This window comes from Ornithorhynchus anatinus, chromosome 1 (assembly GCF_004115215.2).
Source record: "Ornithorhynchus anatinus isolate Pmale09 chromosome 1, mOrnAna1.pri.v4, whole genome shotgun sequence".
Lineage (NCBI taxonomy): Eukaryota > Metazoa > Chordata > Mammalia > Monotremata > Ornithorhynchidae > Ornithorhynchus > Ornithorhynchus anatinus.
The window spans coordinates 63,835,658-63,860,654 of NC_041728.1; the positions used below are offsets into that span (position 1 = coordinate 63,835,658).

The window sequence follows — 24,997 nt, forward strand, 5'->3', positions numbered from 1 at the left end:
TATTTAACTTAGAGCTGGAGTTTCTGACATTTCTTCAGACCATAAATTTTTTTTTTCCCCTCACTGATATTTACCTTTGCTCCCTTCTCCCTCTCTTAAAAGTCCAAATGTAATCTCTTCTGCATTCCTTCCCGAAAGCAGCAGTGGCCGACAGGATTTGGTCCCTATCATACTTTCATCCAGCATTGGACTTTTGACCATTACCATACTACTTACCAGCTTGGCATGATCTTCAGGGAGATATGCTTATTTTCTTGAGGAGTAAAGCAAGCTAATTGATATTTAAGATAGGCAAAACTAAATTTTTAAGGGCAGGTAAAGAAAGAAGAAATGGGAAGGAAAGATCCAGGCTTTTGGATATATTTTTTTTCCTTCTACAGGACCCGCGCTGAATTCCGCCTACCTGCTTCCACCCCCGCACCCCAGTTCTGCATTCTTGAATGGTCAATACTCTAGCTCATTACTTAATTTTATTTTTTAAAGATATTCTTCTGTATATGATTAAACATTGTATCTGCCTTTCCAATAGAATTATTTGGAAACTGAATCACTGTTAAAAAAATTAAAGGTTGTTATGCATTGGTTTCAAATGAGCAATGAAACAACTCTTTACCAAATGTCTTCCACTTGTCTAATCTCAAAAAATTTTAGGAATTTTATACGTTGCGTCTCAGAATCTGAACAAATGCCAAAATAAGAAATATGATGATTTTAGACTTTAATCACAAGTTTTGGAGTTGCAAGGAATTTCAGCTCATTTGTTGTTCTGCTCTAATACTCTATTGATTTTCACTTAAATTTTTTATTTCATTCTATACATAGTTTAGAAGATTAAAATTAATATAAAGTATCTACTGCCCAGTAATCTCTGAAGTCATTACATTTTGAAATATCCGAAGTCACCCTTTAATTTGGTTCTTACAGTTCACAGTATGCTTGAAGTACATTAAAAATAAGGAAAGAGTTCAAACATTTTCTCAAAAAAGTTTTTTTTTGATTAAAAAGACATTTCTAAGTGAAAGCATTACATCTTCGGAACACTCTAGTAAAAAAGTTAAAATGCACTACACAAACACAAACAAAAAAAATAATTTAGACTTCCAGTTGAGCCACAAAGGGGAACATAAGGTTCTATCTCATTCTTAGGATTTTCTTTTGTGCTCTGGGTTCAGATATTACTGTTAAAAGAATGCAAATATCTGTATGATGAGGAATACTTTAACTTGATGGATAGTAATATGGCAAGTTCCAGATTCTGTGGGAAAAAGTTGGAAACATACACTGTGTATTTTTGTCAACAAAACGGGAAACAGTAGGGATTTCATCTTTGTCGGACTTCTTACAGTTTTCCCCTGGCATTGTGAAATGTGCTGAGCCATTTTTATTCCATACATCTTCCAGTTGCTCTTCTTGCTTCTCTTTCTCGCCATTGGTTAGAAAATCTTTTATGACCTGCTTGAAGATGTAGACTATTTCCCATGGCAAGACATCATTTTCTGCCAAAACTTCTCTAAATCTAGGGAGAAAAAAAGAGCACTGAAATCTGTTTCTCCTCAGGATTCTAAAACAAAAACTTGTTTTTCTTCTCCCTTCTTTTCCCTTTGTTTAAAGCCCTTATGAAAATGTGTCTATTTTTCAACTCCAAAATAAATGAATAAAAATTTGAGAGATCTAAAAGCAGAATGGTTTGAGTGTTTTCTTCTGTGTTACACTATCTACAGAATTAGATTTAAATTTAAACTGACTTTGACCTGGAATTGTGCTGGGCAAAGAGAATAGTGATTCATTACCATTCTGTGTGGGCTTAGGAAACTTCAAAAAATATTGGGGAAGATTTCTGGATAAGACAGATGCTTACCACAAGAAAAACGATAATGACTTTGCCTAAACTTAATTGCATAAGGAGATCGGAAAGGCCGTCTATAGTCATTTAACAAAATTATCAAAAATCTTAATCACAAGTGGTTGAGATTTTTCTTTAAATAAGAATTATAGTGATAATTGTGGTATTTAAGCACTTTCTAGGTACCAAACACTGTACTAAGCACTGGGTTAGAAACAAGCAGATCAGACACAGTCATTCATTTAATAACATGAATGAACCTGGTATTTAGAAAGCACTGTACTAGGTGCTTGGGAGAGTAAAATGAAGATAAAAGCACTGTCTACTTCTGAGGCATTTACAGGATTGAAGTAAAGATTAGTCTTAAGCATTGAACTTGCTAATGTTAAATAGCTTTGATATCAGAACAATCAGCTCTGTGGAAATCTACTGACTCCAAAAAAGGAAGCGCTGTTTCTTTTGAGGAAAAAAATAAATAAAAATCAGATTCTAAGCCAGAGACAACCACAGCAGAAATATGTTTCCAGTTAAACCCTGGGATTTATGGAATTGCTATTTTTATGGATAAAGGCAGCTCAGTAATTTGTATTAGGGTATTCTAAGTAATTACGTAGAAACATTCATTCATGAGGAGAAATTCAACATTTACAAATGTAAAGAAAAGAGTGTTTAAGTTTACCTGCTTAGAATAGTTCCTGTTTGGCAAGGTTGAACTTGTGAGCAAAGAACTTCAAGCTGTCTCTGTTCTGTAGCTGGGATAGTGGCTTGCGGGTTCTGGTCATTTTTCAGCCAGTTGTAATCCACACCACTTTTTCTGACTTTGTGTTCATCTTCTATCTCCTGCACTAGTCTCTCACGTTCTTTGAGATGCCATTTCAATTCACGAAGCAAGGTCTTTGTTACTACGTCTGAGCCAGGATATTTTGTGGGTTTGAAGGAGTCACTTTTTGACCATTTCATCCAGCTAAAAAGAGGCATTTTAAATCTGTGGGGGGGGAAAAAAGTCACCCCATCTGATTATTTGATTAGAAAACCTCAACTTTTCCCAGTTCTTGCTGATCTATTTCTAATTTGCATTTGATTGCTATGTGTTGAATTGGTTGGAATTTTGGATGTGTTTTAAATGTGTAATATTAAAAAGGTCAAATTTATGTAAATTATTACATTGCTAATCTCACAGCTCAGTTATTAGTAAGAAATGTTACATTTTTAATATTGGTTTCATCCCTGTAAACATGGCTAATGATCTACTTTTGTCAAGTCTCTACTTTTATCGTTATTGAAAGATTCAGATTCAATCCGTCTTTGAAAAAGTTATAAATATTTGATTTCTAAAAATGTATAGGAATATCAATTCCTAGATTAAAAATGCAAAAATTAAGATTTATGCTGTGGTTAAATAAAAGGAAAAATAAAACCTACCTGTTCTGCAGTTACTTTAAAAGGTGGGTCGACGCTGAGAAGTTAAACTTGGATTGAAGATGAGCTTTTATTTTCGCCTAGCCTCCTTTCCAAAGATGTCCACTGTTGAAAGGTTGAGCCTGCCTTACTTACCCATTTATGCAGAATGCAGGCTAAATTAACTTTCTGTATTGGGAGTGAGGTTTTTGTTGTCTTCTTCAGAAGAGGATGCCGCTCAATTAATCTTACATAAGAGGGGAAATAAAAAAAAAACTCTGACCCCTACACACTTTTTTCCTTGAAGTCCATTAAGGTTTCCTGTCTATTTTGCGTGGCAGACTGCCTACAGGAGAGGTTTGAAAGAAGATGGCAACAAATGCAGATCCTTGTTAGTTAATGCATCCAAAGGTATCGCCGGGAGTGAGATGAATAATGATAGTCTGAAGCAACTACTGATGCACTCCTTGCGAAGGTTAAGACCGTCGCATGATGTGATGCTTTGCTGCGATAGCTGTAGGTCACAGTTTAGTGCTGTATTTTTGTATCTGTAGCGCTCTAAAAATATCCAGGTCGCTTTTATACGCTAGCCAAACTTTCAGGTCATTTGGAAGCCAGGTCACTCATCTGAGGGAGGAAAATTAGATTAATCCTGACTATTAAGTTTTGGTATATAGGGACAGTATTCCCTGGTCAGTGAACTACTTGTGAGAGCTCATCTACTTCAGCAGAAAGAGCCAAGGCATGTTGGCAAGATAGTTGTTTATGAGATTTTGTAAAAAAAAAAAGTACCAAATGGTGCTCTAACTTTCATTTTAATAAACAAGAGTTCTGCTTTCATTTTGGACCCAAATTCAGGACGTTTGACGTTTAAGGAAGCCATTTGAAATGTAGTCTTTAAAACTATCATGAGTAAGTAAAGGCAAAAAAAAAGAAAATTAAGATGGAAATTAAATGGCTCTAAAATATTTTTATTTCTCTGAAAAGTTAAACTACTAGCCTTTTCTTTATTCTTTGGAGGAATTATCCCTTTTAAAATTCATATTTGGGAGTAGAAATTGTACTTACTGAAGGTCTCTTCAATAGTCATTTTCTATTCCAGTTATCAGGCTCTTCCTATTAATACAAACAGCAGGCAGGGTAAGAAGACACCCCTTTCCCTATTTAATCTTCTGTTGTGTTGCCTGTTTCATGGTGACATTTTCCCTCCATTTTAAAAGACTTTTTTTCCAGTGCTGTTTTCCTTAAAATGTTTCACTGAACTCTGTAAGAACAGAGGTTGATAAATCAGTCGGAAATGTCACGCAACATAAAAAATGATGTGTATGGTCATTACTAACACTGATATTACTTATACACTGGGAAACTCCAGATGTCAGGATTCATTATCTTCAACTGGCAGGTTTTCACATTGCATTGTATATGGAACTGTGAAAAAGAAAAGGAATTGGCTTTGTAGTGACAGATCTGCCTTGCCAAATTTTCTGATAGAATTAAAATGATTCTTGTTAAGCCTCTGGTTGCTGCTGCTTTTCCCCCTTGGACATTTGTAACTGAAATTATTTTACTAAACTAAACTTCAGAAAAATATTCCTGAGGAGTGCACTTGAAAAGGTACCCTATTAGATATTCTCTGTCCTGACTTTGTAATTGCAATTTCCTCTATTAAGATTAGGTGCACCCATGCACACAAGACCCCTGTGAGGTAGATATTGGGGCTAATTTTGTTGACCATTAGAATTAAGAAAGGATTATGAAATTTTATTTTCTGTTAAAGGTGAAAGAAAGAAATCTAGTGGATAGAGCCTGGGCCTGAGTGTCAAAAGGACCCATGTTCTAATCCCAGCTCTGCCACTCGTCTGCTCTGTCACCTTGGGCAAGTCACTTTACTTCTCTGTGCCTCAGTTACCTCATCTGTAAAATGGGGATTAAGACCATGAGCCCCTTGTGGGTCACAGACTGTGTCCAATCCGATTAGTTGGTATCTGCCCCAGTGCCAGGCACATAGTAAGTACTTATCAAATATCACAAAAACAAAAAAGGTGAGCGGTGCATACTGAATACGGTCATAGAGATTTCCTTTATATATGGTTTGTATGTAGCCATAAGAAAAAGTATTTCTTAAGCTTGGTAATAAAAGTGTGACTGATTTTTATCGTTTTAATGACTTTGTGGGATGTGAAGGAGATTCTGTTCTTGAAAAAAACAGATTATCCAGCTGGCCTGAATCTCTGTCAGGAGCCATATGGGATGCTTCAGCGGAGATGAACCCCTTCTATGCACTCATTTTCAGGCTTCTTTAGTAATAAAGCTAGATATCCCCATTTATATTATGGGGGTGATGTTTTTTAATAATAATAATTTTGGTATTCGTGAAGTGCTTCCTATGTGCCAAGCTTTGTATTAAGTGCTGCGGTAGATACAAGATAAGTCCTACATGGGGCAAAGAAGGAGGGAGAATGGGTTTTAAAAAATAGAATTTGTTAAGCGCTTACTATGTGCCAAGCACTCTACTAAGCTCTGGGATAGAGACAAGTTGATCAGGTTGGACACAGTCCAAGTCCAACGTGAGGTGCCCAGTCTCAATCCCCATTTTATAGATGAGGGAACTGAGGCGCAGATAACTGAACTGGCTTGTCCAAGGTCACATAGCAGATGAGTGGTTGAGCCGGGATTAGAACCCAGGTCCTTCTGACTCCCAGGCCCGTGATCTATCCACTAGGCCACATTGCTTCTCACTTGATTAGTGAATGTGGCTGCCTCCTTTGGGGAATTGTGCATGGGGGTCTACATCTCTGCCGTCTAGCCCCCAAATTAGGAAGGTGCTTTTAAAACTGGACTTGGGCTCCAGTCCCGGCTCTGCCACTTACCTTTTGTGTGATTTTGGGCAAGCCATTTAATTTTTCTGTGTCTCAGTTCCCTCATCTGCAGAACGGGAATTCAATACCTGTTCTTCCTCCTACTTAGACTGTGAGCCCCTAGTGGGACCTGCAGATCTTGTATCTACCCCAGCACTTAGTACCTTGCTTAACACATAGCTAGGCACTTAAAAAGCCACAATTACTATTATTAGGTGGGTGGGGATGCATGCACCTTTTCCTTTAGGATTTTAGTAAAATAAAATGAGTATTAGTCTTCCAGATTTAGTAGTTTTTGGGTAAAATGGATAACCTGAAAACACTAAAAAAGGAAATGTCTGAAATCCTGCATGATATGTAGTTTATATGCTTTCTCAGTATTTTACAGAGTGATGTTTACTGAGTTGGGCAGGGATCAATCAGTTAATCACTGGTATTTATTGAGTGCTTTCTGTGTGCTGAGCACTCTTTCTAAGTGCTTGGGAGAGTATAGTACAATAAGGTTGGTAAACATATTCCCTGCCCACAAGGATCTTACAGTCTAGAGGCGGAGACGGACATTAATATAAAGAAATTAATTTGTGGATAGGTACATATATTATGTTGGGGCTGAGATGGGGGCACTAAAAGATCAGGCCTTATTCAAAAAGAGGAGCATTTTCTTTTTTGTGCTGAGATGTTGCCTGACAACTTTCTTGGTTCTTATTGTACATTAATGCATGAGTGTGTACAATCAATCAGGCAATTGTATTTATTGAGTGCTTACTGTATGAAGAATACTGTACTAAACGCTTGGGAGAGTATAGTATGTTAGAGTTGGTAAGACATTTTCCCTGCCCACAATGAAGTGGTTGTCAGATCAACTTTCCCAAGAGCCAGTGGAGGATGTCCTTTTATGCCACTGTTCTCTGGTGGGATGGGACAAGTACTGGCTTCAATCCAGTTCAGCCCTGGGGCTTGTTTGAAAATTATTAGCCCACTTTGCCTTTTCAGGAAAGAAGAGCAGAAATGGAGGCTCTTGAGTCAAGGCTTATGAACATCATCTAATTCCATTCCTTCTATTTAATCATTTTATACAATGGCAATTTTAGTTTACAGAATGTTTATTGGAGAAGATGGATCAGACAGTAATAAGGTTTTTTAAAAAAAATTTTCTTACACATTAAAAATAATCATTTGGAAGGATTTTGTTATCAGATATACTGACCCACAGAGAAGGTTAAAGGAGTTGTGGCTGTTCAGTTTTATGGGTCAGTCCTAGTGGGGAGTAAACAGAAAATGCAGTCTGACCTAGGCTAACATTTGAAAGGCGATTTAAATAATTTGTTTGATCCATAGACTATAGGATTATTTATACTGTATCCCATTGGCATTAGTAAACATCAGAGCATCCCCTCAGATGAGACAAAACATGGTCATTACCGGTGAAACCCTTGCTTAAAGTTGACCTCATTATTAGAGAGAGGAAACAAAGCCTTTCTCAATGCAATTGTGTTAAAGGGTGGATTATTTTTGATTATAATGAATACTGACTAAAGAGAGCAATTCTGTCCCCTGGCTATATTGAAGATGTAGCTGTATGCACATATGTTTGAAGGTGCTGATATTTGGTTATTTTCAAATGACTGCATGTTGTTGAAGAGGCCTGGCTGTGTACTTTCCCTTCCATACTGATTAAGTGCTGTAGTAATTATCTCTTGTCTTTTTATTTGTAAAGTGCTTACTCTGTTCCAGGCACCGTACTAAGCACAGGGTTAGAAACGAGACAATCTCGTTGGACACAGTCCCCGTCCCACACAGGGCTCGGACTTAATCCCCATTTTGCAGAGAAGGTAACTGAGGCATAGAGAAATGAAGTGAGTTGCCCAAGGTTGCACAGCAGACAAGTGGGGGAGCTTTCCACTAGGCCATGCTGCTTCTCATTTGACTAGTGAATGTAGCTGCCTCCTTTTGGGAACTGTGGGGGTCAACAACTCTGCACTGAGCCCCCAAATTAGGAAGGTGGTGCTTTTAAAATTTCCAGTTAACATCCAGGTGAAAAGGAAGATGTGGTGTAAGGTTGCAAAGCATCCCTATAGTTGGTAAGCTCCCCGTGAGCCCGAATTGCATCTACCAACCCTGTTTCATTATTCATTCCCAAGCTTTTATAGTACAGTTCTCTGCACACAGTAAGCAGTCAATAAATTGATTGATTGCAAATCTGCCTGATTGATTATTCTCTAGATGAAGTTGGTAGGTTCCAACAGTTAGATGAATAATAATTGGTGGAGGTCCCACCCAAGGCTGGACTTTGAGAGGAGTCTTTCTTTTTTCAGGGAGGAGAGTAAAGATAAAAATCAATAATTTATTGAGTGCTTACTATGTAGAGAGCACTATAATAATTAAGGTATTTGTTAAGCGCTTACTGATCTAAAGGCTGGGGGAGATACAAGGTAATCAGGTGGGACACAGCCCCTGTCCCATATGGGGCTCACAGTCTTAATCCCCATTTTACAGATGAGGTAACTGAGGCCCAGAGAAGTAGCATGATTTCCCCAAGGTCACACAGCAGACAAATGGCAGAGCCGGGATTAGATCCTCAGGTCCTTCTGACTCCCAGGCCCGGACTCTATCCACTAAACCGTGCTGCTTCTCTTCGCCACTCCTATAGTAAGCACTTGGGTCAGTCCAGTACAACAGAGTGGTAGACATGCTCCCTGCCCACAAGGAGTTTACAGTCTAGAGGGAGAGACAGACATTAATATAAATACATGAATTAGGGATGGGCGCATAAGTGATGTGGGACTGAGGGAGAGGTGCAAGTTCAAGGGCGATGCAGAAGGGAGTGGGAGAAGAGGAAATGAGGGTGAAGTCGGGGAAGGCCTCTTGCAGGAGATGGACCTTCCGTAAGGCTTTGAAGGTGGAGAGTGTGATGGTCTGTCAGATATTTGGGACTGTAGGGAGCCAACCATCCCCATCCGTAGAGCAGCACCCTTGGGCATTGGAGGGCATTTGATTGGGGTGGCCCTTCTTTGTCTCTTCCTGTCATCCATCATCCCCAGAGAGAAGAACCAGCCTTCTGGAAGCGGGCGAGTCATAGCTGCCTTTCCCAACTTTTAAAGTTTTGGGAACGTTCATTCATTCATTCAATAGTATTTATTGAGCGCTTACTATGTGCAGAGCACTGTACTAAGCGCTTGGAATGTACAATTCGGCAACGGATAGAGACAATCCCTGCCCATTGACGGGCTCACAGTCTAATCGGGGGAGACAGATGGACAAAAACAAGACAACTTAATCACGCTAAATAGAATCAAGGGGATGTACTCCTAACAAAATAATTAGGGTAATAAAAATACATACAAATCAGCACAGTGCTGAGGGGAGGGGAAGGGAGAGGGGGAGGAGCAGAGGGAAAGGAGGTTTAGCTGAGGGGAGGTGAAGGGGAAGCAGAGAGGGAGCAGAGGGAAAGGGGGAAGCTCAGTCTGGGAAGGCTTCTTGTTACAGGCTTTTGGGAGGTCCTGCTGGGAGTGGTGAGGGGCCAGAACACAATTCCCTTCTAATTGCAATGCACCGTTACTCTTGTGGTTATTGAATTTTTTTGCTCTGGCAGTGTGGCCTGCTGGAAAGAGTACAGGAAAGGGAATCAGGAAACCTGGGTTCTAACACCAGCTCTGCCACATGCTTGTTGTCTGACCCTGGGCAAGTCATTGACTTCTCTGTGCTTCAGTTTCATCACCTGTAACATGGGAATTAAATACTTTTTCTCTCTCTGCCTAAGACTGTGAGTTCCATGTGGGACAGGGGCAGTGTAACAACAGACAGACCCATTCCTGCCCACAAGGAGCTCACAGTCTAGAGGGGGAGACAGATATTAAGACATTGTGTCCAATCTGATTTTAGAGTATGAGCACAATGCTCGGCATGTAGCTAACAGACAACAAAATTGTTATTATTAATAGTCCCCTATGACCCCTGTCTTTTGGACCTCTCCACCCCTTTTTGACTGTGGGCTACTGGTGGACTAGTGTCTATGTTTGATTCACGTTAATGTATCTCTCCCCCTTTAGACTGTAAGCTCGATTTGGGCGGGGAACATGTCTGCTAATTCTATTCTATTGTACTCTCCCACGTGCTTATTACAGTGTTCTGTACATCATAAGCACTCAATAAATGCAATTGATAGATGCAAAATCCTTAAATGTTTCCTCAGGGCTCAGCACAGTTTAAACACCTCTCACGTGTCCTGAAGAGTAATAGTATTTAATTCAGTGTTTAGCATTTACAGAGCCCCAAACTGGGATGTGGGAGTTAGACACAGTCAAAGGGGCCATAATCGGAGAATATCAGTGGGGAGAGGGGCCTTAGACGAGTCACGGAAACATGCGTCTTTGCTGAATTCTTCTAATGAAGAGTACACATGTAATGGGGCTCACAGAATTATGAGAACTGAAGAGAGTTCTCTAATTTAGCGTGATGGGTTAAGATGGGACAGTATCATCCGCTCCAAATCAGTCCCCCCGAGCTGTCTGTTGGATGTTGCCAAGTACTGAATTTAAATCCCAGTTCTTTAGGGTTCTAGTCCACAGTGGCTTCTGGGGGAGAAAGGGGTACATGATATCTTCCTCCGGCTTCGTAATGGTTGGCATCAGCAAGCCAGCTCTCCCCCAGGGGCCAGTAAGGTAGTGCTGGCTAATGCCAGTGTAAATGGAGCAGGTCGAACAGCAGTTTGACACTCTCCTACTGCCACGTCTTTGTGCTTCTTGACTGTGGATTTCTGGTGGACTTAGGACTATGATTCATATTAATGTTTATTTACTTATCTCTTTATTTACTTTATATTAATGTCTGCCTCCCCCTCTGGACTGTGAACTCGTCGTGGGCAGGAGCGAGTCTGTTTGTTGTTATATTGTACTCTCCCAAGCGCTCAGTACAATGCTTTGCAAACAGTAAGCCCTCAATAAACTACAGTTGAATGAATGAGTGAATGTGTTTCTGGCCAAATAAACTCTTGTGACTGTGATGGAGGCTAGCCTCACCTGGCACTCTTTTCTGATCTGGCCAGAGAAAAGAGGAAAAAAAATGGGATCTGGGATCCGGATTGATCAGGAACATGAGGGAACATGTCTGCTAACTGTTTTATTGTACTCTCCCAAGGACTTAGTTCGGTGCTCTGCACCTTTCTGCTCTAATTACCTCATTGGGAAAATGTGGTGGGCCTGTCTCTTCCCCTTTTCTCCCCTCCCCACCACTGCCAAACCCAGAGTGTTAACTATTGTCAGGAAGAAATCAAAATAAACAATTTTTTTCTCAAGACCTTTGGTGGCTGTCCCTTTGTTCTGTATTGTTTCTGTGCTTATAGTAAATCTCTTCAAAAGAGGAATAAACTAATAATGCTTCCTTGCTCAAAGTATTTTTGGAAAATTCATCTTTTCAGTTCTTATGAAGTGTTCTGACCTATTTTTTTTTCCATTGCCTGTCGAGTGCTCTTATCCTCTTAGGCTTCACTTGGTGGTTTATTAAGAAACTGTTAAAACTCTTCTGTCACAGTTCCCTCCGGTAGAGTATTGCTTTTTTTTAGTGAGAATATTATAATAATTTTAAATCTTCTCCTTAGGGTTTTTGACAAAAAAAGTCCTGAAATGGAATATGTTGAGAAGTACAGACAACTGGAAGCAAAGGAATGTAACACCTATGGTAATGATTTTGCAAACAGTGGATCAGGTAAAATAATCTTTCTGTGGGTGTGGAGGGGAACGAGGGGATAGGGGAATGTGACAGGGTGAGAGAGTGGGTAGACATCCTCACTGTAAGCTTGTCCTCTAGATGTAAGCTTGCTATGGGCAAGGAACCTGTCTACTAACTTCATTTGTTCATTCAATCGTATTTATTGAGCACTTACTGTGTGCAGAGCACTGTACTAAGCACTTGGGAGAGTACAGTACAGCAGGGTTGGTAGGCGAGGGCCCTAGCCATAATGACAGTCTAGAGAGAAGGTAGATATTAACATAAATAAATGCCTTACGTGCTGCGGAACTGAAGGCGAGGTGAATACCAAGTGCCCAAAGGATACAGATTAAAGTGCATAGACGTCACAGAAGGGAAAAGGAGCTGGGGGAAAAGAGTGTAATCAGGGAAGGCTTCTTGGAGGAGAGGTGACTATAATAAAGTATTAGTCAAAGACAAAGTTAAACGTTTTAAGGATGACATATTTAACTTTGCTGTTGGGCAGCTTGTCAATCTTAGGTTCACATCCTTATGCTTGTCTGTCGTCGTCGAATTTCACAGGGGGGTATTTTAGTTTCTCCACAGTTCCCTTCCTAAATAGTTTATTCAAGCAACCTATTTAAGCGTGTAGGAACTGAGAGATTCAGAGAAAGATCCTACTCCCTTTAGACAAGCCAGTAGCCCTCACCTCTCATTTCACATTTAAATCAGAAGTCGAATAAATGTGTTATCAGGTAGATACAAGTTAGGCTGGGCACGATTCGTATCCGACATGAGGCTCACACTCTTAAGCCCCATTTTACAGATGAGGTAATTAAGGCACAGGGAAGTTAAGCGATTTGCCCAAGGTCACAAAGGCAAGTCTTAGAGCTGGGTTTAGAATCCAGGTCCTTCTGACTCTCAGGCCCGTGCTCTTTCCACTAGGCCACGGTGCTTCTCAGTACTCTGTCCTTAACTGTAATATCCACTAATTATCTGAACCTTTCAAAGGCCGTTTAGATTCTCTAATCTTTTGCATTATGTGGAGAGGTTGAGATGCCTTGTCAGAGAGATTTTGTTAAAATGAAATGGACATAAAACCCATTATTGAGCTGTCACTGTCATTAGAGGGCAGGGAACACATCGTTTACTACATTTGTATGTTCCCCAAGTTCTTGGGATTGTATTCTGGGCTTAGTAGACTGTAAGCTCCTCCTCTAGACTGTAAACTCAATAACAATAATAATAATCATAACAATAATTATGGTATTTGTTAAGTTCTTACTCTGTGCCAGTCACTGTATTAAGTGCTGGGGTAGATGCAAGCAAATGGGGTTGGACACAATCCCTGTCCCATGTGGGGCTCACAAAGTCCCCATTTTACAGATAAGGTAACTGAGGCACAGAGAAGTAAAGTGACCTGCCCAAGATCACACTGGAGACAAGTGGGCTCTCCTCCTCCAGGAGACCTTCCTAGACTAAGCCCCTCTTTTCCTCTGCTCCTCCTCCCCTCCCCATTGCCCTGACTCGCTCCCTTTGCTCTATCCCCCCGCCCAGTACTTGTTTATATATGCACATATTTATAGTTCTATTTATTTTTATTAATGATGTGTATATATCTATAATTTTACTTATATTGATGCTATAGATGCCTGTTTACTTGCTATGATGCCTGTCTCCCCGCTTCAAGACTTTGAGCCCTTTGTGGGCAGGGATTCTCTATTTGTTGCTGAACTGTACTTTCCCAGCACTTAGTACAGTGTTTTGCACATAGTAAGCACACAGTAAATCCAATTGAATAGAATTGAGTGGCGGAGCTGGGATTAGAACCCATGACTTCTGACTCCCAGGTCCATGTTCTATCCACTACCCCTCGCTGGACAGGAAATGTGTCTACCAACTCTGTTTTCTCCCAAGCAATCAATAGAGTGAGTGTTCTGTACACAGTCAGGGCTCAATAAATATCCTTGATCGATAGCAGGTGCTCAGTTGATACACCCTGTTCTCCTTTAACGCAGGGTGTGCACTCTTGCAAAATCCCTATGTGAAGGAAATCTTGCCTGTAATTCTCTGGGGATAATGATAATAATAATGTTGGTATTTGTTAAGTGCTTACTATGTGCAGAGCACTGTTCTAAGCGCTGGGGTAGGTACAGGGTAATCAGGTTGTCCCACACAAGGCTCACAGTTAATCCCGTTTTTACAGATGAGGTAACTGAGGCACAGAGAAGTGAAGTGACTTGCCCACAGTCGCACAGCTGACAAGTAGCAGAGCTGGGAGTCGAACCCATGACCTCTGACTCCCAAGCCCAGGCTCTTTCCACTGAGCCACATTGGGATCTGATGCCTTGCAAATGGGCACAAACTATTTCTTCCAACATCATGTCATGCTGAATCCAAACTGGCTCTCATTATCGGAACAATCTTCCCTAAAAGGTTTTTAGCCCAAAATACCTAGTGAAAGCCCAGGTTCTAGCATTCATTCATTCATTCATTCATTCATGTTTATTGAGCGCTTACTGTGTGCAGAGCACGGTACTAAGCGCTTGGAAAGTACAATTCAGCAACGGATAGAGACAATCCCTGCCCAACGACGGGCTCACAGTCTACACAGGGGAGACAGACAACAAAGCGAAACAAGTAGACAGGCATCAGTAGCATCAAAATAGTTAAATAAAATTATAGATATATACACATCATCAATAAATATAGAGTAATAAATATATACAAATATACACAAGTTCTGCAGGGAGGGGAAGGGGGTAGAGCAGAGGGAAGGAGTCGGGGTGATGGGGAGGGGAGGAGGAGCAGAGGACAAGGAGGGCTCAGTCTGGGAAGGCCTCCTGGAGGAGGGGAGCTCTCAGTAGGGCTTGGAAGGGGGGAAGAGAGCTAGTTTGGCAGAGGTGAGGAGGGAGGGAGCTCCAGGCCAGAGGTAGGATGGGGGCCAGCGGTCGACGGCGGGACAGGCGAGAACGAGGCCCATTGAGGAGGTGAGCTGTGGCAGAGGAGCAGAGTGTGTGGGCTGTGATGGAGAAGGAGAGAAGGGAGGTGAGGTAGGAGGGGTAAGGGGATGGAGAGCTTTGAAGCCAAGGAGAGCTTTGACCGAATTCATGCTGAATCCAAACTGGCTCTCATTATTGGAACAATCTTCCCTAAAAGGTTTTTAGCCCAATATACCTAGTGAAAGCCCAGGTTATAGCAGAAATGTATACTATTGATACTGATTTTTTTTCAGTTACCCCACCCCTAGAGGAAATCGCAATATACATAAACTTTGAACCTATAAGAATGGCATATGTATTTATAGCCACAGTGTATAGCACATTTTTATACAGTTACTAGTAAATGAAGTAATATTAGATGAGGAAAATATATAGTGTGGCAGCTTTTGGTTTACTAAAGAAATTACCATTCAAGTTTTCTATTTTGAAAAATAAGATTAATAATAATAACAATAATGGTATTTGTTAAGCGCTTACTATGTGCAGAACACTGTTCTTAGCGCTGGGGTAGATACAGGGTAATCAGATTGTCCCACGTGAGGCTCACATTTTTTAATCCCCATTTTTACAGATGAAGTAACTGAGGCACAGAGAAGTTAAGTGACTTGCCCAAGGTCACACAGCAGACAAATGGCATAGTCGGGATTAGAACCCACGACCACTGACTCCCAAGCCTATGCTCTTTCCACTAAGCCACGCTGCTTCTCCAGCTTCTCTTTAAACCTTGATTTAAAATCAAGGTTTGTCCTTCAGCATATGTATATGTTTTATTATCATTTTTAATCCATGGGTTCAAGTCTTGGTTCTGCCACTTGACTGCTATGTGACTTGGACATTCTGTAATATATATATGTATATAATATATATAGTTGTAGTCATATATATAATATATATATAGTTGTAATCACATATATATTATATATATAGTTGTAATCATATATATATATGACCGTTTTTATCCTAAGTATTTTAATTCAGCTTGTCACATATTTAGGTAAATGATATTCATCCAAATGTAGATTTGTATTTAATACAGCAACTTCACTAGCACTGTGCAGAAATTTTGATCATCACTTTCTTTTATTTGTGTTCCTAGCTTTAAGGCCACCTTTAAGACAGTCAAAAGAGTTGATCCACTTATCAGAAACCAACTACAAGTATCCTGACTTGCCAATAACTAGGTGTAAGGATGAGGTAAATTTCTCTTATTTTTTCAAATAGCTATAATTGGGATGCCTTGGTAAGGAAATCATATAATTTTCCATTGTGCTTTTTTTTTCTAAACAGCAACAACAACAACAAAAATATAGTGAAATTTCCTGCATTTGATGAGGTTTTTGGCTTCACTAACAATAGCAAAGATTCTGGACGTTTTAGCTTCGGAACCACTGATCATTATTATTAAACCATTCAGCTTAATTTTGCAAGTAAAGCCATAGTTCATTTATATTTGAGAAACCACTCGATATTACATTTGTAAAAGGGCAAATTAAAATGTAAATAGCTTCATCGAATCCACTGTAAATGTGCCAGTGGCTTCTTTCCTTCTGAGCAAGTAGTCCTATGTATCTATAATAGCCTCGGGCTGTCCGAATCTCACACTTAGTAAAGGGGGCTGCTAATTTAGCCCTTAAGAAATAAAAGAAGCAAAATGTTTTAGAGGTGGGACTTGCAGTCAAATAATCCTTTTTCATCTCTGTTCACTCTGAGACCTTTTTTTTCAATTTCAGGTGGTTTCCTTGATAGAAAACAATTCAGTTGTAATCATACACGGAGCGACCGGAAGTGGTAAAAGTTCTCAAGTTCCACAGTTTATACTGGATTACTATTCTCAGGGCTCTACCTACTGCAATATTGTGGTTACCCAGCCCCGAAAGATTGGGGCCAGTAGCATCGCCAGGTGGATAAGTAGAGAGCGGTCTTGGCGTTTGGGCAATGTAGTAGGCTACCAGGTAAGTACACTTGTCAACTGTGTGGCTTTGGGCAAGTCATTTCACTTCTCTGTGCCTCAGTGACCTCATCTGTAGAATGGGGATTAAGACTGTGAGCCCCACGTGGGACAACCTTGATCACCTTCTATCCCCCCAGTGCTTAGAACAGTGCTTTGCACATAACAAGCGCCTAACAAATACCATCATCATCATCATAATCAAAATAGATGAGGGACTTTTATCTCTTCTTCTTCGATATCTTTTCATTGGTACTTCCCAGGGTCCGCTGCTAAGGCTTAATTTATTCGTTTGTTTTTATGGCGGAACTGAAATTCAAAGTTATTTTCCTTCTCGGATTGGAGTCCTGTGTCCTCAGGAATGTTAAAGTACGTGTTGAGGCTGTTGGGATTTTTGGAACTCTGTGGTATTACGGTTGAGGAGCAGTGTAGCCTAGTGGAAAGAACACGGGCCTGGGAATCAGAGAACATGGGTTCCAATCCCAGCTCCCCTGTGCCTGCTGTGTGACCTTGGGTAATGATGTAACCTCTCTGTGCCTCAGTTACCTCATTTGTAAATTGGGATTCAATACCCATTCTCCCTTAAACTTAGACTTTGATCTCCATGTGGGACAGGGACCTTGTCTGCCTGGTTATCTTGTATCTTCCCCAGCACTTAGAATAGTGCCTGACATATGGCAAGTGTTTAACAGATACCACAATTATTTAGAAGATGAGATAAGTGACTAAAATCCTAGAATTCCAGGCGGGAATCAAGATTTTGTACTGAGTCTCTAGGTACTATTAGATAAATCAGACGAACTTTGTCAGTCGTTACCGCCGTTAGTAAAAAATGAGTACGTTACTGTTTTATTGCTGTGAAACACAAACTGGTTGAATCAATAATCACCTCTCCTTCTCATCTTCCCCATTTTAGGTCGGGTTGGAGAAGTTAGCAAGCAGAAATACAAAATTAATTTACATGACAACGGGAGTGCTGCTTCAGAAATTAGTTGGTGCCAAAAGTCTTAGGGAGTTCACTCATATCTTCATTGACGAGGTAAGCGTGGCTTAATGGAAAAAGCCCGGGCCTGGGAGTCTGAGGTCATGGGTTCTAATCCTGGATCCGCCACTTGTCAGGTGTGTGACTTTGGGCAAGTCGCTTAACTTCTCTGGGCCTCAGGTACCTCATCTGTAAAATGGGAATTTAGTCTGCGAGCCCTACGTGGGACAACCTGATTACCTTGTATCTACCCCAGTGCTTAGAACAGTGCTTGGTGCATAGTAAGTGCCTAATAAATACCAACTTATTATTATTTTCACAAACTGAGAATTTTGAATTCTGTTCTCCCTTCAGTGCAAGGTGCGTGGAAAGGAATTCAACCTCAAACGGCACAGAGAGTGTTCCCTTTGGAAGGGTAGACAGGATTGAGTGTTGCTTTTCAATAGGTCGTATTGATTGAGCTTTTACTGTGTGCGGAGCACTGTTCGATTGGGAGAGTATAGTACAACAGAGTTGGTAGAAATGTTCCTCCCTACAAGGAGCTGACGTCTAGAGGGAGAGAGAGACATTAAGTTAATAAAATTAAGAATATATTCCTAAATCCTGTGGGGTCGAGGGAAGGGTGAAGAAAGAAGAGAATAAATTAGAGAAGCAGCGTGGCTTAGTGGAAAGAGCCCGGGGCTTTGGAGTCAGAGGTCATGGGTTCGAATTCCAGCTCTGCCACTTGCCAGCTGTGTGACTGTGGGCAAGTCACTTAACTTCTCTGGGCCTCAGTTACCTCATCTGTAAAATGGGGATTAACTGTGAGCCTCATGTGGGACAACCTGATTACCCTGTATGTACCCCAGCGCTTAGAACAGTGCTCTGCACATAACAAATACCAGCATTATTAAAGAGTACAAATCCAAGTGGAAAGGAGACACAGAAGGGAGTGGGAGAAGAGAAAATGAGGAGCTATTCAGGGGAGGCCTTTGGGAGGACATATGTTTTCAATAAAACTCTGTGCCACTCTTGGATTTGCACCCTTTATTCACCCATCCCTCAGCGCCAAGCCCTGGCATATGTATCAGTAATGTAGTTATATTAACGTCTCCCACCCCCTCTAGACTAAGCTTATGTGAGCAGGGAATGTATCTACCAACACTTGTCCATTATACTCTTCCAGTCAATTTGTCAATCAAATCAAAAAGTGATTGTCAGAAGCCCGTTGTTGGGCAGGGATTGTCTCTATCTCTTGCCGAATTGTACATTTCCAAGCACATAGTACAGTGCTGTGCACACATAAAGCGCTCAATAAATCCAACTGAATGAATATGAACAGAGAGGGTGTTCCAGGATGTAGGCGAGAGGTCAGTGGTGAGATAGACGTGATCGAGGAATGGTGAGTAGGTTGGTATTAGAGGAACAAAGTGTGCAGATTGTGTTGTAGTAGGAAATCAGGGAGGTAAGGTAGGAGGGAGCAAGGTGATTGAATGCTTTAAAGTATGTTTTTAAAATTTAGGTTGTAGCTATGACTAATAGGGGTGGATGAGACCCCTGAGAGAGTGGGCGCTCAGGATGTTTGCCAGCTAGACCTTGCGTAAAACTTCTTTCCAGTGATGCTGCTCTTCATCGTCTAGAGAGGAAAATTTAGTATTGCAATCTCTAGCAAAGTACTGGGAAAGTCCTACTAAATTCTTTCTTTTGAAGTTTCTCCTGGTGTTATGTTTAACTCCTAGGGTGCTTAATTTTTCATTTCCCGCCTTATAGCTGGCCATTATGGTTTTGTTAAACTGGTGATTAAAGCATCTTAAAGCTCATTTTTGATTAATTGTGGTATTTGTTAAGCATTTATTATGAGGTAAGCACTGGGGCCCCTCTCAGAGTCACACCTGGAGATTTTCCGGTACTCTACCAGTCTCGGCTATGGGAGGGAGAGTCAAGCAGCGGCCTAACCATTCCATTCCGAGCTTGGCCAGTGGCTAGCGAGTGGAAGGCCATCTGCTGCAAGTCAAAACTCACCCATTATGGGCAGCAGTGGCATGGGAGAGAGTCGAGGGCTGAGACTTGAGTTTACTGCATGGATAGAGGCAATGGTAAACCACTTCTGTATTTTTACCAAGAAAACTCTATGGATCCACTGCCAGAACAATTGCAGATGGAGAGCCAGGTGTTCTGAGAGAGATGTGTCCGTGGTGTCTCTGTGGATCGGAAATGACTCGACGACATAAGACAAGACAAGAAGCACTGGGATGGGGTGGATACAATACAGTCAAGTCGGACACAGACCCTGTCGTACATGGGACTCAGAGTCCAAAGGGGAGGGAGAACAAGTATTTAATCCCCATTTTACAGATGGACAGAGGTGCAGCAAGGTTGTGATAGATGGTGTCTATTATTATATTATACGGTCTCGAGCACTGAGAATAGTGTTGTGCACACAAGAAACCCTCAATAAATGTTGTTTATTGATTGATTGCCCAAGGTCGCACACTTGGCAGTCAATTTGTCAATCAATCATATTTATTGAGCGCTTACTGTATGCGGAGCACTGTATCGAGAGCTTGGCAAGTGGCAGAGCTGGGATTAGCACTCAGGTAGTAATAATAATAACAATAATCATAATAATAATCATCATAATAACTCCACTTTGGTAGGTGCATGAACGCACTGAGGAAATGGATTTCCTTCTCTTGGTGGTCCGCAAGCTTTTAAGGACAAATTCCCGTTTTGTAAAGGTAAATCTGACTTCTCTACATACTTAATATGCTCCAGAGAATGCACCCAAGGATAATATGTTGGGTATTCACTGTCCTTTTCCTTCTATTATGTTTTAGTTTGCACTGAAATGGTAAATAATGACGCATAAAACTCAATATCACATATGATATTAAACAAGCATAAGGGCCCATAGCTACTGCAGGGATTCATTCCTGGGATTTTTTTTATATAAAATGTTAAAATGCTCTAATACAGTTTGCTTCAAGCTAAACACAAATTCAAAAGAAGTAGCTTGAAATGAAATATTAGGAATTTCGAGTATTGTTTATGCTTGACTAGATACTTTAAAGGCACACAAATACATTTTTTGCCCACATTTAAAACTATGAATAGCAAATGTATTTCATTCTTGAAAACACATCCTTCCAGGCTGACGTGGAATGAGTCCTCTGGGTTAACCCCAGGTCTGCCGTGAATTTCTGGGCTTAGGGCAGGACTACGGAATAATAATAATAATAATGATGGCATTTGTTAAGTGCTTACTAACTAACTTACTAACTTAGCACTGTTTTAAGTGCTGAGACACTCGAGTGTTCAGGGTTCTCCCCCGATTAGACCGTAAGCCCGTCAAACGGCAGGGACTGTCTCTATCTGTTGCCGACTTGTTCATCCCAAGCGCTTAGTACAGTGCCCTGCACATAGTAAGCGCTCAATAAATACTATTGAATAAATGAATGAATGAATGGTTATGGGAAAGTGGCCAGTTGGGGGATCAGCTCCTGTTGTGTCTTGGGTAGAAATTGCTGTGGGTAAGATGCTTCAGGTGTTTAGGATTTGTTATGATAATTGGACCTCTCCTCCCTGAGGACAGTGTATGGAGACTCAGCTTAATAAACCTGATGAACTCTCCTCACCTTCCAAGTCTTATTGGACACATCTTCTCCAAGAGGACTTCTCCCACTCTTCCTCTTCTCCCATTCCCTTCTGTGCCACTCTTGGATTTGCACCCTTTATTCACCCATCCCTCAGCGCCAAGCCCTGGCATATGTATCAGTAATGTAGTTATATTAACGTCTCCCACCCCCTCTAGACTAAGCTTATGTGAGCAGGGAATGTATCTACCAACACTTGTCCATTATACTCTTCCAAGCTCTGCACACAGTAAGCACTCAATAAGTACGATTGATTAAGTTATTTTGTGAATTAGATTTTAATCGATCATTTTAAATACTCATTTAATCAAATAGCACGAGCTTGTCCCTGAAGACCAATCAATCGATCATATTTATGGAGAGCTTACTCTGTACAGAACACTGTACTAAGTGCTGGCGAAAGTCAGATATAACAATAAAAGCAGCGTGGCTCAGTGTAAAGAGCCCGGACTTGGGAGTCAGAGGTCATGGGTTCGAATTCTGGCCCTGCTGCTTACCAGCTGTGTGACTCTGGGCAAGTTACTTAACTTCTCTGTGCCTCAATTACCTCATCTGTAAAATGGGGATTAAAACTGTGAGGCTCATGTCGGTCAACTGATTACCTTGTATCCCTCCAGCACTTAGAACAGTGCTTTGCACATAGTAAGCTCTTAACAAATACCACCATTATTACTATAAAAGACACATTCCCTGCCCACAGTGAGTTTAAGACCTACCTAAAATGTGTCATTTTAAATAAGGGACTTTTGATTTGGTGGTTGGAGATATCCAGTTAGGTCTTACCACCTCTAAAGATAAGTATTTTAAAGATCTATTCTTTAATTTTGCACCGTGTCTATTGGGGAGGCACATAATCTTTGATTTCTCAAAAGGTGTATATATAAAAAAGCCAAGTGTGAGATAAATATAGTGTATTTTTAATTACTGCATTTCAATTTTGGATAATACGATGCTTTTAAAACCGATAATTGATGTTAATGGTTGATCCTCAATAGGTAATCTTGATGTCAGCAACCATTGATTATAGAGAGTTTGCAGATTACTTTGCTATTCCAATTCACAATAAAATGAATCCCGCTTCTGTATATGAAGTGCAAGGCACACCCCATTCGGTTGAAGAATTCTACCTTAATGATTTGTTGCATATTACTCATGGGAAGGTAAGTTGAAAAGCATTATTTCCCATTGTAATGAATTTTTAAAACTGTTTTTATTGGCTTCAAGTTATACATCTGGTGAGTACCTATGAGACTGCCCGCTCTGGGGCCTTTAAAGAAGCCCTGAAGTCGACCTCAAAGCCCACTCTACTGATCTAACTGAATAATTAGTTCAAAACTCTGGGGAATGGGGTGAGCTGATGGGATCGTGAAAAACAAGTAACCGTGAGCTAGGGCTGCTAAGGAGAAGCAGTAAGGCCCAAAAATCAGTTCTTAGGATGCCGGGAAGTCTGTGGACAGAGAAACTTGAGACAAATTGAATTTTATGCCCTCTTCTATGGTCAAAAGAGTTAGTTATGGTATTTATAAAGTCATTTGACGGGCCAAACATTGTGGGTAGATAGAAATCTAAGAAATCAGACACAGTACATGCCCCACGTGGGGCTCGGGGTCACAGTATATTGCAGGTGGCCTAGCAGAAAGAGCTCAGGACTGGCTCTTTAATTCTGGCTCTGCCATTTCCCGTTATGTGACCGTGGGCAAGTCACTTTATTTCTCTGTGCCTGAGTTTCCTCAGCTGTAAAATGGGGATTAAATGGCCCTTCTCCCTCCCCTTTAGACTTTGAGCCCCATGTGGGGCAGAGACTCTCTGACCTGATTGTATTGTATCTACCCCAGTAATTAGCACAGTGCTTGGCCCATAGTAAACCCTTCTCAAATACCACAGTTATTGCCAGCAGCTCCGAGCAACGGAGTCGGCAAACTAAGATGATCGTGTCAAGACGAGAAACGACTCCCCTCGCTACTCCAGGCAAGCGGTGTTCATTTTTAAGCCACCACAGCCTCCTCTGGGTTCCTCAGGATCGTCAAGGGTGACGTCCAGTATTCGGTGGCACCAGAAGGAGGCTGGTCCCGATACAGGCCGATGGTGACAGGTCTCAGATTCCTGCTTTTACGGGGCCTCTGAGTCTTGGATGACTCATTCCCTATCCTCTGGGGCTGCGACACTGGGGGGAGGCTGGGCTGAATATGGGATGACAGCGGGACACCCCAGAAGCAAGGTCTTAACCCTCTGAGTCATGTGTGCCTCAAAGCCCTCCCAGTGCAATGGTGACGTTAGGCCAGCCCACGCGTGGCACAGAACGTTTTAGAAGGGTGACAGCCCTGGCCCAAGACAAGGTTGTCTGCACAGGTGCCAGTCAGCTGGGTGCAGGCTCCACCAGGGGAAGATCGAGAAAATGGGGATCATTCGCCAGTTGAGGAGAAGCCCCCTGGTTCATTTGGGAAGTTACTTGTGATTGTGATTTCAATGGGGTCAGGATGCAGAGCTCAACCTTCCACCGGGTAATTTTTTGGAAAGGACTCAGGGAGCGGGCTCGAGAAACTGGAATTCTCTGTGGAGGGCTGGGTTCAACAAGAAGAATGGCCAGAGAGATCTGTGGACATGGTGGCCCACAGAGGATCTGCTGCACAGAAGCGCAAAACTTGCCCCGAGGTTGCCCCTGGGGAAAATGGCTTAGCTTCATACGGGTGTGATATAAAACTGAACTTTGTTTATAGCTTTTGCCTTGTCAGGGCTAATGTCTTTCTTTTGTGGTATTTAAGTGCTTGCTATGTGCCAGGCACTGTACCCTGGGGTAGATACAAGCTAATCAGGTTGGACACAATCCACATCCCACATGGGGCTCATATTCTTAATCCCCATTTTGCAGAGGAGTTAACTGAGGCACAGAAAAGTGAAAAGACTTGCCCAGGTCACACAGCAGACAAGTGGCAGAGCCAGGATTAGAACCCCGGTCCTTCTGACTCCCAGTCCTATGCTCTATCCACTAGGCCATACCGCTTTCTAATGACGTTAAGTTTCTCTGATTACAAATGCTATTTTGAATTCCCACTCCTAATGTCTCCGTGGCCAAGGAGAATAAATTTGTTTTTGAATGGAGGCACATGACAACAGAGTATCTCAGTGACCAGCCTTGGGAAGCAGCACTGGCCAGCTGGGCACCCACCGATTTCCTTGGCACTGAGCAAGTCAAGCGATGACGGCAGTCTTTTAAGGGGTGAATTGGGTGGGTGGGTTGGGGGTTACCTCGTGGGACCCCAAAGAACAACTTCCTTATATCTGGAAACAAAAATGGAGGGTGTTAGGACTTTGGAGAGACTTATCAGGCGTCGAACCCTTGAACAGATAAACTTTGGTGTTAATGCCAACCAGAAGAGGGGCTAACGGCAACCTGGCACCTTGTCCCTACAGGGAATGGGGCTGATGGTCTGGGAATGGGATGGCAGGGGCAGGATTCAGAGCCCCCAGGGCTGAGGGGACTCACACCAAAGTTGCAGAAGTTTGGACGACATGCTGCTGCTACTTCTGTCTGCTGGTTTCCTGGACAGAGGCGGGAGGGGTGGACCGCTAATCTGTCTCCAGGAGAGATCATCTCTCCAGAAATCCTCAAATTATGAAAGATGTGAGTTGGTTTTTATCCTAATGATTC

At 41.5% G+C, this 24,997-nt stretch overlaps 2 protein-coding genes across 5 annotated transcripts in view; one reads left to right on the forward strand and one right to left on the reverse strand.

Moving 5' to 3' along the window:
* Window positions 1-24,997, forward strand: part of TDRD9 (tudor domain containing 9) — a 107,430-nt gene that overhangs the window by 10,079 nt on the left and 72,354 nt on the right. For 2 of the 3 annotated variants that reach the window (XM_029067841.2, XM_029067848.2), the window contains exons 2-7: window positions 11,696-11,802; window positions 15,883-15,980; window positions 16,517-16,738; window positions 17,651-17,773; window positions 20,353-20,433; window positions 22,344-22,508. In XM_029067841.2, the coding sequence (XP_028923674.1) occupies window positions 11,696-11,802; window positions 15,883-15,980; window positions 16,517-16,738; window positions 17,651-17,773; window positions 20,353-20,433; window positions 22,344-22,508 (796 nt within the window). Of the gene's footprint in view, window positions 1-11,695; window positions 11,803-15,882; window positions 15,981-16,073; window positions 16,214-16,516; window positions 16,739-17,650; window positions 17,774-20,352; window positions 20,434-22,343; window positions 22,509-24,997 lie in introns of those variants that run through there. The other variant, XM_029067852.2, reaches the window with a different exon arrangement.
* RD3L (RD3 like) lies at window positions 458-3,905 on the reverse strand. Of its 2 annotated transcripts, XM_007665987.4 has the most exons (3): window positions 3,266-3,905; window positions 2,523-2,828; window positions 458-1,516 (listed from the first exon to the last, which is right to left on the reverse strand). In XM_007665987.4, the coding sequence occupies exons 2-3, from the start codon at window positions 2,819-2,821 to the stop codon at window positions 1,219-1,221; spliced, it is 597 nt and encodes a 198-aa protein (XP_007664177.1). In that variant the 5' UTR covers window positions 2,822-2,828; window positions 3,266-3,905; the 3' UTR covers window positions 458-1,218. The 2 variants fall into 2 exon arrangements, with proteins under 2 accessions (XP_007664177.1, XP_003428271.1); XM_003428223.4 differs by lacking the exon at window positions 3,266-3,905 and having other exon boundaries at window positions 2,523-2,850.